The sequence below is a fragment of the Mycetomoellerius zeteki genome, unplaced genomic scaffold, assembly GCF_001594055.1.
Source record: "Mycetomoellerius zeteki isolate Tzet28-1 unplaced genomic scaffold, Tzet1.0 scaffold95, whole genome shotgun sequence".
Lineage (NCBI taxonomy): Eukaryota > Metazoa > Arthropoda > Insecta > Hymenoptera > Formicidae > Mycetomoellerius > Mycetomoellerius zeteki.
This window is the reverse complement of record NW_017257990.1, coordinates 786309-799969: the sequence shown is the minus strand read 5'-3', so window position 1 is coordinate 799969 and position 13661 is coordinate 786309. Positions and strand designations below refer to the sequence as shown.

At 35.2% G+C, this 13661-nt stretch overlaps 2 protein-coding genes across 3 annotated transcripts; one reads left to right on the top strand and one right to left on the bottom strand.

Moving 5' to 3' along the window:
* Positions 1 to 7528: 7528 nt before the first annotated feature.
* Positions 7529 to 9665, top strand: p23 (cytosolic prostaglandin E synthase). The gene is made up of 3 exons (XM_018460555.1): positions 7529 to 7641; positions 8855 to 9224; positions 9312 to 9665. Exons 1-3 carry the CDS (start codon positions 7625 to 7627, stop codon positions 9435 to 9437), a joined length of 513 nt encoding a protein of 170 aa, XP_018316057.1. The 5' UTR covers positions 7529 to 7624; the 3' UTR covers positions 9438 to 9665.
* A 549-nt stretch (positions 9666 to 10214) lies between these two features.
* On the bottom strand, positions 10215 to 12406 carry LOC108730697 (INO80 complex subunit C). 2 transcript variants are annotated; one of them, XM_018460557.1, is made up of 4 exons: positions 12231 to 12406; positions 11115 to 11317; positions 10834 to 10901; positions 10215 to 10560 (listed from the first exon to the last, which is right to left on the bottom strand). In XM_018460557.1, exons 2-4 carry the CDS (start codon positions 11296 to 11298, stop codon positions 10429 to 10431), a joined length of 384 nt encoding a protein of 127 aa, XP_018316059.1. In that variant the 5' UTR covers positions 11299 to 11317; positions 12231 to 12406; the 3' UTR covers positions 10215 to 10428. The 2 variants fall into 2 exon arrangements, with proteins under 2 accessions (XP_018316059.1, XP_018316060.1); XM_018460558.1 differs by lacking the exon at positions 12231 to 12406 and adding an exon at positions 11875 to 11999.
* Between the last annotated feature and the right edge of the window lie 1255 nt (positions 12407 to 13661).

Below are 13661 nucleotides of genomic sequence, written 5' to 3'. Positions count from 1 at the left end.
GAGTAGTACGCGGCTTTGTCACCAGAGGGATGTAGCGGAGTTCAGTTTTTCCTAAGAAGGAAACCACTCAGCTTACAATAAAAGGCGCAGCGTTAGTTTCAAACTTGGAAGACAAAAATAAATAAGAAATGCATACATAAATTTGTAACTATGTATTATAAAGCTTTAATAAGAACAATAAGTAAATTAAGTGAACTAAGAAAATATAGTAATATTAACCATTTATAAATTGTTTATATGGTTAATGTACTATATTTTCTTAGTTCACTTAATCTAGTATTCTTATTAGAATTTAATAATATGTAGTTGAGGCGCTATTTCACTACAAATTTATAGTTACTGATACAACTTTTTTCTCTGAGTGTGTATATAAGTATGTATATATCGATATAGATATAAAAACGGAAACGAAAAGACGGAAAGACGGGGAGATGGAAATGGAGATGGATATATATATATGTATATATGTATATGTTTCTCATAACATTTGTCAATTATACAGTAACTATTTTAGTATTTATAGAAGATAATACATGACTTATAGTTTATTACAAGAATACATAAATGTAATTGGCGTTCGATATTAGTACAAATGAAAGAAAAGATTGGAAATAAATATTATATGTAATGACATTATGACTCCAAGAACAGATGCATAATAAACTACAATCTTTTCTACATTTCGCGTTTCATCACGAGGAAAGGTTCATAGATATTTCACTATCATCAGATGGCATATATATGATAAACAATATAAAATATAAATCGATAAAGAGAGAAAAACGTTGAATCATGATGAAAAAAGAATATTACAACGCATCGACATTGGGTGCATCCAGAAGCGCAGAGCGCTCAGTGAGCTCTTGTACTTGTTTGTTCTATATTTTTAGATCTAATGGAATATGCCAATCAGATACAAGAGCTCACTAAGCACTCAGTGAGCGGTCGTGTTTCTGGGTGCACCCATTGTTTGGTGATAAATTTTCAATGCTTCGGTGTATTAAAGCTTTTGCATTGTGCTAGATATTATATTTATTGAACTATGGATCATTATATAGATATAAATATACTTTGCATTAATTGTAAAAAATATAATGAAAGCAGACATTTAAAAGCAAAAACAAAATCTATTTGAACGAGTTAGAATAGAGCTCACTACTTTTTCTACAAAAAATTTTATTTGTAGAGGAAGATCATTGATATAATACCGATATCGACATATCACTTTGTTTATACAATAATACTGACGATTAACTGTATCAAATATCATCACATGACTTTAGTCGCTGAGTACAGCATTTCTTAACTTTTATGCTTATTGAGGATATATTGAGAATTCTGATAAATATGACAAAGATATTTATATGATCTATCAAAAATTTAATTTATTGTAAATATTATTACATTGCTTGGCGAATAATACTGTTCATCAGTAAGGCCCAATGTCCACGATGCTAGAAATCGGTCCGAGTTCTAGTATCGTGGACGTTAGGCTTAACAATTGCCACGCAACGTGCGAAAGAATGTAACGCTCAAGTGAGTTGAAAAAGCCGATATTTATCTAAATGATATATGTATATACATTTTATGAAAAAATGCTACACCGTTCATTTTTCATTAAATTGAGTTTCTTCTCTCAAGTTGCTCTCTCAGCAAAGTATCGATTCTTAATTAAATTGGCTTTAAATTGGCTTTAAAAGATAAAAGCAAGATCAATCACACTTAATCGATATTATAACTTGAATCTTAATATAATTAAGATAGTTTTTCTGTAATTTAAACCACGCATAAAAATAAATCTCTAACATCGAGATATTCTTCCTCTCGATTCCGACAAACGAGTAAGCGATGAGAATTTTCTATACTGTTGCCGCTTGTTATGGTGTGCAATGTGTTTACCTACAATTTTACGCGCTAGACACTCGATATCTCATTAACGTTAAGTGCAGAATTGCATTCGTGTTGGTCGCAAGATCGGACGTAACGGCTATACCGGCTATACAGCGTGTAAAGTTCAGCGGCAAAGTTTTGCTTCGTGGCAATTTTATTCGATTATATAATTATACCGATTAAGCCTTTAGATGGATCGGGGATGAGAAAAAATAAGAAAGACACGAGAGAAAGAAAAAGAGAAAGAGAGAGAGAAAGGCTGAAAGATACGAATAGTCTCACAGACAACCCTTTCCTCCATATAATACATGTATATTGGTAACATCTTTTAACATGAAATAAAGAAAATGAAACAAGTTCATGAGATCATGAAGAAAGAAAAAAAACATACGAGTACATTTCGTCATTTAAAATATATACAATAATATCTATAATATACAATATCTATTTAATAATAATTTACATCAATTAGATGAATATGTAATAAAATTCACCATTTCAATATAGAATTAGTAGGTTTTCTTTTTATCTTCTTTTTAATTGTAAAGGATATTTACAATTTGTCAACGACATTAAGTAAATCGAATAAAGTCTACAAAATCGTGTAGGCACATTCCCAATGGAAGGCCCTTTACATTTACAATTAGAAGTGTTTTTATCTGCTGGTTTTAAATAAGATAGTTTCCGAGTTGATTTAATTGATCAATGACCGCGGATTACGTAAATCTATTTACGGAGTCTAGTGGTTTGTGGCGTTTTAATCTTCTTCTGTCCATTTTTTCTGATAGCAGTCTGGTTGCTAGTTGACTAGAGTGGGAATCCAGTCTCAAGACAGAATTAGTAGGTTAACGTACAATTTATCAAAGGGCTAACATAACGGGAGCCTGAAATAATTTTGCTACGCCCACGCCGGCAGATTTCCATAGCCATAAGAACGGTAAATAAGTATCGATGCGGTAAACCGAGATCCACTAGGCCGATCGCAACAGAGAGCCCCTCAGGGGTGAAAGTCTTATGTCAGAGACATACATCTTATTATGCCGGATAAGCGCGTGATCCACGCAGCGGAACGGATTCCGCTCCCACGGAAAGTCCGAGAACGTGCTCCCCCGTCAAAAGAGAAAGAGAGAAAAAAGATCCTCTCAATTTTGCAGCGGTGCACAATAATACTGCACTTGCAGATGCACCTGCGATCGAAGAGGGCACTCTCGAAAGTGATCAGAATGGTTTCCCATAACGATATAATCACTACACGCTGGTTCATGTTTTAAATAGCTTTGGTATAAGAATGGTAACACGATTCAACTCCTTTCTATTACATTCTCTATTTAATCACATACATTAAACGTTACATTACGTTACAAACGTAAAAAATTTACTATTAATTTTAATAACAATTATTTGATTCATATATAATATTGTAATTTGTATCATTAAAATATATTAATAATATATTTTTGTTATTTTAATGCTAATTCATATTGATTTTGACTTGATTCTCTATTAATACAGACGATTCGATCATTTCTCTTAAAACAGTTTCCTAATGTTTATTAAAATTAATATATCTTTATTATACATCTAATTTATTATATGAAATACATTTAGAAAATAATTTATATATTACAGCATTGTTTTCAACGTTCAATGCTAGATATCAATGTTTCAGTGCTATTCCATTAACGAACCTCTACAGATAATTTTATCGATGTAATATCCAATAATATCGCAATCAATCGATACAAATGTACCTTATTCTTTCGAACGGACAAACAAGTTGCGACATAGACAGGCAATAATTATTAATTTATTCGATGGCCATTGCAAACGAAACAGAAATCCGCAAATTTTATGCTCTCTTGAAAATGAAGCGGGCGAAGGCGAACTTGTTAATTATTCAATAATGCTTTCGCCCACCTTGATAGAAAAAAAAAAGGAAAGAAAATACGAGAGAGAAAAAAACGTACGTATTTGAGTCTCATAAATATCGGCAGATGCATTAACGAGATATGAGATTTTCGACCTTGTAATACATTACCTTTTGTGTTTTTCTACGACGTATACATTATTGTTTCTGCCCCGTGGTAAATTTCTGCCGGCTACGGTGAACGCGGACGTTTGACCGAGATTATATTCACGTTTCCAAAGAGAAAAGCAGGGAGGGGGCGAGAGAAAGAGAGGGAATAAAAAAGGAAAAAGAAAATAAAGATATAAGATGCGTGCTGGAGCAAGTGTCGATTAGAGCGCGATCAATTTCGATGAGCTATATTGCTCCTTATTTAATTGATATCGGAGATTTGGAAGCACTTATTCCGAATACACGTAGTCAGCAGACGGTATTATTCGCGTTGCAACCGTTCGCGGAAACGCTGGGCTCGAAACGTATATTGACACAATTGTTGCACGACGATATAATTATCCGGCGTTAGTCATTCGCGGATAATAACTGATCGACCGGCTACAATTGGATTTGTATCGCAATTATGCCGATACGCATCGGCGATACATCATTATTACTTTAGACGCGGAACTGCGATTTTGCCGGGTTCGTGAGGCTAGAGTGAAAGCACGTCGTTATACATAGATGTACCGCTTTTACCGCAGCCGTGGAGTTTCTCGCTTCGCGCAGAAGCGCATCTATGGGCGCATAGGCGCGTAGGCGAGTGCATAGAAGCGCATAAGCTCATAGGCGTAGCCGAGTAATTGCATATATAAAATATGGATGACGCTGTCGCATTTTTTTTATCTGATTAATAGATATTTTTAAGTAATTGCGTCTACCGCGTCGACTTCCTTGCACGATCGAGAGATAGATTTTGGAGAACTTATCGCGCGATTTAACTTTCAATCGAAAGTTTTGTCCATCATCTGTGTATTATACGATGATATGCGGGTGCGTTCATTATCTGGTGCTGACTGTGATAATTAAAAACGGCCACAGATAAAACAGAGAAATGTATATATGTGTGCGTATCACACGCACTTACCGCGTACTTGTCCTTGTAAAAGAGCGAACTCGTCGACATAGTGCCTCGACCGATGCTCACGATACCCGCTTCAAATCGAAGGTCACGTCGTCCTGCTCATCGTCTTTACCGTCATTACCGTCATCCACACCTTCTTCTTTCCAATCCGGAAATACTCGTCACACTCACATTTGACACAGGAACGATACCTAGTATCGTTGCACAAAGCTGACAGAATAGAAAAAAAACACAAGATTTAACGTTTGATTTAACGTCGCGTTGCGTTTAATATATTTTTAACTCTTTGAACTTTGTACGTATTGGAGTAATAGATAAAATTTAACAAATTCTAAAGATACTTTAACTGTCTCTTCTTCGTATTTTTTGATATGGTGTATCTCGGAGAGAAAAAACGTTAAAATTCAAAAATATATTCTCTGCGTTACAATAATTGTTACCTTCATTATCAATTACGAAAGTTTAATTTAAAAAATATATATATATGCATATAGTAATGAATAACGGTTTAATGTATATAATAATAATAATAAAAGGAGCACGTCGTATCACATTTTTTCAATCCATAAATACTATTTATTCCATTTTCATCTTTATTTTATAATTTGAAATCCGTGCAAATATGCACCTTATGAAAACAGACATTTCTTTGAGAGTATCTCTTCTTTCAAAGCGCGCGATAAATCCGTTCTGTATTCCCTTCTTATAATTCCTTTAAAATAATTTCTCTCTAATATCGCTTTTAATTCACGCTATCTTGCGTTATTGTGTAACTTACATTTGCTCTCTTATCATATTTCTACCTTCGTGAGAATATTTCGTCCGTATTACGCGAAAAAATGTGCGTGCATACGTCGTACTTATATCGAGAAGCCGCGCGACTGCACCGTGTCGCGTCGCGCCGCGCCGCGTCGCGTCGCACGATCGATCGATCGATCACGATACAGGGATCAGGGCGCGCCTTTTTACGTTCTCTTAAGTTACGTGTCACTCGCGCGCGCCCACGCATGCATATACGCACGCACGCACGCACGCACGCACGCACGGACGGACGCACGCATGTACGCATGCACGATAACGAAAAGAGCGGACGCGCGCGGCGGATGGCAAATCGCGCACCTGAATCGAGCCTGCAGGAGAAAGAAACTGTTGTACTCGCGTCCGCGTGTCCAGTTAGTTCGCGGTAGAAGAATGACTCCCCACCGGATCTCGTCTCCCCGTGCCCCCTCCTCAACGTATGACCTACAATCTGTAAACTCTGGCTTAAACCGCTTTGTTTCTATCCCTGCCGATATGTGTGTGATGTGTGCTGCAATGTGCGCGCGCGCATTTATTTATTTATAAATACAGCATATAATTTTCGAATTAAGCTCTGACGAATAAAACAAATAATAAAATAAAAGTCTTTCAAAGTTAACACAAGCTTATATAAATATTCTTTGTTAAAATAGACAAAATTATATACGTTTCGATCCTCTTGAGTATAATTAAAATTTCCTATCTTAAAATTAATATACCATTCACGGATAAGACGTCGCAACAACATTTATTTACATGTTTTCAAGGTGTATTTTAAAAAGCGCTCACTAATTATATAACGTTATTTCTGATAAAAAATTGAATCGAAAATTTCTCTACTAATTTCCAATTTTCGCAATTCTTCTTTTAATTATCCAATGAGCAGAAATATATAAAATCGGCACATAAGATAATTTCAAGATATCTTTAAAAGCTTTTTAAGAAACATCTTTAAAATATATTTCATAAAAACACTGAAAGGTATTTTAAAAGTTGTCTTAGGCCAGAATCAGACTACGCACTGAAGATTGAGATCAAAGATTGAAGATTGAAATTTGACTTGTTTAAAACAATAGGAGCTAAAATTCCTTTGTCCTCATTGGTCAAACTTTAATCTTCAATTTCAATCTTTAATATACATAGTCTGATTCTGGCCTTATGTCAATTTTACCCACATATTTGGCAATCTTTAGAAATTAATATCTCGTATATAACTATTGCAAAAATTGCAATATAGTCATATATATATATATATAACTTTTCGACTCGATCAGTTTCGATCTGGAATAGCGCTGTATGATTAGTGGGCGCTTTTTAAGATACACCCTGTATACATAAACGTGTTTTTGATGTGTGTTGATTTATCGCGAAATCGGCGTCTTCTTTTCTTATCGCTAATATGGATCTTCTCAAGCAGCCTTCTCCAAGCAACTAGTTCACATTAGGCATGTTCGTTTTAGCTGAACATTTGCATCGGTTCATCTTTCTTCCTTTTCTCTCCAAGAGAAAGAAAGATGAACTGGTGCAAAAGTTCAGCTAAAAAGAATAGGCCTATTTATAACACAATTAATTCGTTACGCGTTCTTCCGCGGCGAGAAAGATGAAATAAATACACGAAACGTATTGCGTTACTGTAACAAATAAATTTGTAAAATAATAAATTTATTAAATTACATCGTGAAAAAAAAACAGCAACGTGCTTTTAAAATATTTACCCTGTAAGTTTAGATGGATAAATCGCGGAGAGCAAAGCGCAGATTGGCAAGCTGCCAATCGAGTCACATCGATAGAGAGTTTCATGAAAAACGATACGAGATATCGAAGTGGCGCGAACAATCTAGAATCTCGAATCGGGTCCGCCGAGCGGCGCGCGGCGCGCGGCGCGGTGCGTGAGTGCGCTACGTGCGCTGTGTATTTGTTTCATTCTCGTCGCAAGAGAAGCTGTCGGAAGCATGACGCAAGAAAGCCAGTAAGTATCCTAGGATTGACATAAATTGGGATGGCGGTTCGCACCGTCAGGCCCGATGACGAGATCCGTGGTCGCGTGTCCGCATATAGCCACGAATAACTGTCGCGGTTGTATAAATGCCGCTCCGTGCTTTCCGGAGCATCGCCATGTTGGTCAGACGGTTTTATTGATTCTCCAAGTTTCTCGACGAGATACGACCTAACCGCATGGCGGCAATCTTTCTTTCGAACGAAAATGCGTGACGCGATTATTCGCTCGCGTTAATCTCCGTCTCGCGTCGTCGTGTCCTTTTCGCTTTTCTCTCCTCCGCCTTTTTTGTACGAATCGAACGATGTCGCGCCGGACGACCGCGACGGTGGGGACGAGATGACTCGTTTCTTCGAAATGCCCGTTGTATTTTCGTTTTGTAACGATTAGCGCGATAAGCGAATCTCTTCGCGTCGCTGCGCCGCATGATATCGTTTGTCGCGCATATCAGCGCACTGCAACGATTCGAGTAATCACGATGCGTCGCGAACTAGCATCGAGCTTTTATCCCTAACCTATAAAGGTACAACAGGTCCTTTATGTACATAGAATACGCGCTGTACACGTGGGAATTCGCTTGTGCGGATTTTCCAGGATACGTAATACTCGAAATGATGAATACGAGAGTATTTCGAATAGTGTTAGATGTATCGTAAAAATTACGAGATTCGTTTTATTCACACTAGTATAATACTACCTACTCATTGTAGAACTCCGGTTAGAATTGACGAAAGGAATATCAAAAGAAAAAAGACGAATCTTTTTCGCGATCAAGTCGGAAAATATCTCGACTCAAATTTCAATTATTTAAATTAATTATGGATTCATATAGACTTTACCTTTCTTTTTCAAATTATATATATCTATTATATATATATATATATATCTTTAAATCTAGTTTTTGTTGGTTTTTGTTAGTACGTTTAAAAATTTAATTTTGTATTTAGTTAAAATAGTTGAATATTAAAAATTTTTCAAGTTTTACCCTGATTGATTCAGCAGAAAAAGCAATTTTGCAACTGTGTTGAAAGATTGTTTAATATGATTAGTTTAGATCCAGTGAAGAAGTACTTAAAGGCAAGACCAATATCGAAGAATTTTACAACAATTGTAAAGCTACTTCTGCTAAATGCAGCTATTCATTATATACATACATAATGTTTTTCATTCTTTTTTCAACTTTTAGGATACCTCCTCCCCCGGTTATGTGGGCTCAAAGGAAAGATATCTTATATGTTACTATCTGCTTAGAAGATTGTAAAGATCCTGTTATTGAAATTGAACCAGAAAAGATATACTTCAAAGGAGAGGGAGGTACAGATAAAAAAATGCATGAAGTTACAATTAATCTGTACAAAGAAATTGAGCCCAGCAAAACCATAAAAAATATGAAGGGTAGGACTTTTGAGTTGGTTCTTGCTAAGAAAGAAGAGGGACCATATTGGCCACGATTAATTAAAGACAAAACAAAGGCTCATTGGTTAAAGAGCGATTTTAACAAATGGAAGGACGAGGACGATACTGACGAAGAAGGTAATCCACCAGATTTAGAAGAGGTAAGAACGAATGTTACATGTATTTGTAGCCAAAAGATATCAAGGTATTGTCGATAATTGATATATACTTCTTCCTCGATCTCATAGATGATGCGACAGATGGGTGGTCTAAGTGGTTCGGGCGATAGTAAGCCAAATTTTGACGAGTTGGATGAATTAGGGGACAACGATGCTGATAGCGATGATGAAGATCTTCCCGATTTATATGACTAAAGCGATAAAAATAATCACACATCGATCAAGTAATTAATTACATTAAAGACAAATGGCAACCTAAGGATAGTGCACGAACGGGCAATATTTCAGTAGGCCTTGCTGTTTGTATCTTCAATTGCAAATTTGTTAAAATTGCCGTGTTGCTAGTAGCAAACGGGGCGCGTAAACTGGACTGAAAAAAAAAAAGAAAACTAAAGATTCAGTGCGGCAACAGTCGATGAACAGTAATACAGCTCTCGAAGGTCCGCAGGTCTCTCCCCTCTATTAGCCTCTAGTTCATATACTAAGTTAATAATGGACAAGCTTTTTTAATAATGTACTGTGTAAAGTAACACAAGAAGATAAGAACAAAAAAGAAATGAAAATAACCAAAATTATCTATGGAATTATTCATTTTGGAAAATCCTGCAAAGTAAATTGGCATCACATGAAAATGTTATAAATATGTTGTCTGAGAAAAATATCGATACTTTATTTACTCTGTCTCTTTGTCGATTGAATCGTTTCGTTTAATACCGTTTTTCACTGGCAAAGTTGGTGCGCACTCAGTGTACTTTAAAGCCGTTGTAACACAAATCGACGTAAAGATATACATTTAATAAAAATATAGAAACGAATTAAACCGCGAAATCCTCAATACATTTTATTGTAGTATTTGATAAAATATACATTAGGTATTTTATTAATTGAGATATCTCACTTTTACATTCAGATTAGATTAATGTGCACCGAGTGTGCATCAGTTTTGCCAGTGAAAAACGCTATTATACTCTCCATCCCTATCGATGTATCCCTGTTCTTCGTGAATGTGAACGAGAAAGAAACTCGAGGGTGTTAAAAGCAACATATTGCAAAATGTATAGATGTTTATATATTTAAAATATAAATTGTAAACTCTTGTAACGATCACTGGATGATTGAATTGGATTGCCAATATATAGGTCAAGATGTAGTCACAACTGCTAGGCTATGTCGAGTATCGGATCATTTAACCAACGATACTAGACGCTCCACGTAAAGCCAAATATCCGGCCGTTATATCCATCGGTAAACTGCGAACCGTTGCAAATTCTTCGGCGGTGGCATAATACAATTTAGTTTGTGGATCCGTGTATCGTGCCTATAAATTAAATGCAATTTGTTTATTTAAATTAGTTTACCGCGCTTACGAACTTACAGTATCGGGGAAAAGTTTGATTACCCCGGATCTACAATAAGGTTTTAAGCCTTAAGTCATAAAAAATGAGCGAATCACAGTCGATTATTCCCCTCGGATTCGACTGTAATTGATCAATTTCTTACGACTTAAGTCTTAAAACACCTATTGTAGATCTGGACTTAAACGTTGACTAGTTGATAAATATCACAGCAGCCATTTCTCTGGATTACTCACCGGCAATCCAGAAATATCCGAGTATTTTTTTGCAGGTTTGAAGCTAGGTGGTGCATTGATGGAACTATCTGAAATTTAAACAAATTTATGATAAAAACGATACGCTCCCCTTTCCCTTTCTCTCACTCTCTCTGTATTGAATACACGTCGCGAAACTATTTTGGTCTTAGTCACGTGCAGATTATATGAAAATGTCTCGTTACGGTTTAAATATTTTCCGTCTAATATGTATAAATGCAATGATGAGAGGAAATAAAAATTTTGTCACACTTGATGCATACAATGTTTTATTGCTGTTGGCCATGGCAACGAACGTTCTTGAGCCAAGACTTGTTTCAACGATCGCCAAGTGCGTTTCTTTCCAGTGGTGCTAGTCTGTCGAAATTTTTGTTGAAATGAACGATTTTTAAATATGGGCTGCAGTTTCTTATTGGCCTCTCGATTATATATTTCCTCGCTCGCCATCTTGATCGCTTGATACCTTCTAAAAGGGTTATAAATAATAAACGAGTATAATTTCTCTCGAATTTTAAAAGGAATAGATCAAGAAGGAATAGAAGTCTATCACTGGAAAAAGAAATCTTATCTGTCATAATAAAAACTAAGAGCAGTGAGACGAATTGTCGATAAATCTATTTTATTCTATATGATGAATTCTCATCGCTATCAACATCAGAATTACCAGGGTATCTATTAAGGAACACATCGAAATGAATTCCGATCGGAATTATTCCGTTTTCCCCAGAAAACACAATAGAAGTCTAGGGAATAATTGAATAATTTCGATCGAAATTCATTTCGAAATTATGGATCCATAATAGATGCTCAGAGCTAGCTATTATAAGTTTCAAGCGATAAGTACCTAGAAAAAAGTTGGCACTCTTTACCGTTTGTTATAAAAATTTAACAGATTTTGCAATGTCAATAAAAATTCTATTAACGAACGCTATATACGCATACGTTATTCATAACGAGATACCGCTCCGACGTTCTATTGGTCGTATATATTGTGAATACCGTGAGTATATAGTATATACTTATCTTCTAATAAGAAAATCTTAATTTATAAATGATCACCGTTCGCACGATACTGTCAACAAGCTAGCGAGAGGTTAGAAATCTTGTATTAACTTTAGATTATGTACTTTATGGGAATTCTACAATAAAGTTGGTAATCAGAAATTGGGCTTTAAGCCTGTTTTACAATAAGGTCGCAAGTCGTAAGCCATAAGAAATTGGCCAAAAAGGTTCAGCTACAATACAATTAGCAGTAGGCAGTAATGTAGTAAGACGCAAGCGGTAGCACTTCTACAATCATGTCTGTCTACAATGAAGACGACGTAGCGGCAGCTACGACATAAAGCCAATTAGAAAATACATTGTTTGAGGTTACATACAAAATTGTGATCGAGTTTTCTCAGCAGTTGCAACAGTTATGAATTCACTGATAATACTGAAAATTGTCGTCAAACATAGCCTCAAAGTGACGCAAGACGCTTGCCGTAAGCCGTAGGCAGTACCGAAATGGAAATGGTTTATTCGCTTACGACTACCACGAGTTGCGATCTACTAAACTAAAGCCCATTCTACAATTGCGTAAGCGTAGTTGTAAGAATTGACTAATCACAATCGAATATTCTCCTCATATTTGACTGTGATAGGTTAATTCTTACAACTACAACCACTTACAACTACGCTTATGCAATTGTAGAATGGGCTTAAGAAATATGTCTCTTACGACTACTGTTACGGCCTAAAACCAGAGTATATACAGTAGCGCAACTCTCACGATTTCACCGTGAATAAAAATGAACTGCACATGCGCAAGCGAAGTATGTAACCAATCAGGGCACTTATATTCCATCTCGCTTCTTCTCTTTATTATCGCTGTTTGTCTGCACCGTTGAAATGTCCATATAAGGGATTTAAATAGCCATTTAACGGAAAGTGACAGTTTTGATTAATTATAACTGATTAGTTTTCTCTGTTGAATACAGCCATTATCAATTAGTTAACGTAATAGGTACGTTTCAGCGGAACACAACAGTTTTGAAACCATTTTTATGATTGTGTGCTAAGATAGAATCCACCAATCCTCTAGATCTAAAAGTATAATACAATCAGCGCAAAGAAAACTTCCAACATTTGCGAAATAAACGCTGAACGCAGTCATTTTTTATTCGTTTTTTAAAATAACATGTAACAGGTTTAATATTGTTGTGATTTGAGATATAGTAAATTGAATTAGTCGAATAACTGGATTTTATCTGACAAATATAAGAAGAAATTTAAAAAATAAATTTAACACCGTTTTTTTAACAGTAAAGGAAGAATATTTCAAATTGAAAATTAAGTAATATCGATCAGTTAAAATAAAACTGATATTATTAGTTCTCTTATTGCGTTTATATTTTATAACTCTGACTATCATTGCAAATAAAAAAAGATTAAGTATAAGTACGAATCTCCTTATATTTCCTGAGAAATAAATGTATATCTATCATGTTTCATTTCTATTTTATTTTCTGTTTTAAATATAATGTATATTGTGTAGGTCTGTTATTTTTCGAAGGTTTTGAACTTATTGGATCAGTGTACATCTGGAGACACGGTAGGGTTTTATTTACATTCATGTTTTACTACTATACTATCATGTTATTATATTGAGATCTAGCAGCGCCAAGTGTTTTTACATGAAAAATTTTTCTATTTAAATTAAATTTTTTCATTGTATAAAAATTAAAGACAGTACCATTTGAATTAAGTAAATAATAAAGATAGTATCACTTAGGTTTTACTTTTTATTTTGTAGTAGAATTTAACTTGGC

Bases quoted from the DNA above. Each gene is read 5' to 3' on its own strand.
- p23 (XM_018460555.1), top strand. The intron at 9,225-9,311 runs GTAAGAACGAAT...TCGATCTCATAG, and splicing joins ATCCACCAGATTTAGAAGAG to ATGATGCGACAGATGGGTGG.
- LOC108730697 (XM_018460557.1), bottom strand. From the start codon at position 11,298: ATGGCGAGCGAGGAAATATATAATCGAGAGGCCAATAAGAAACTGCAG. The intron at 10,902-11,114 runs GTATGCATCAAG...TTTAAATTTCAG, and splicing joins GCCAACAGCAATAAAACATT to ATAGTTCCATCAATGCACCA. The intron at 10,561-10,833 runs GTGAGTAATCCA...TTTAATTTATAG, and splicing joins CGGATATTTCTGGATTGCCG to GCACGATACACGGATCCACA.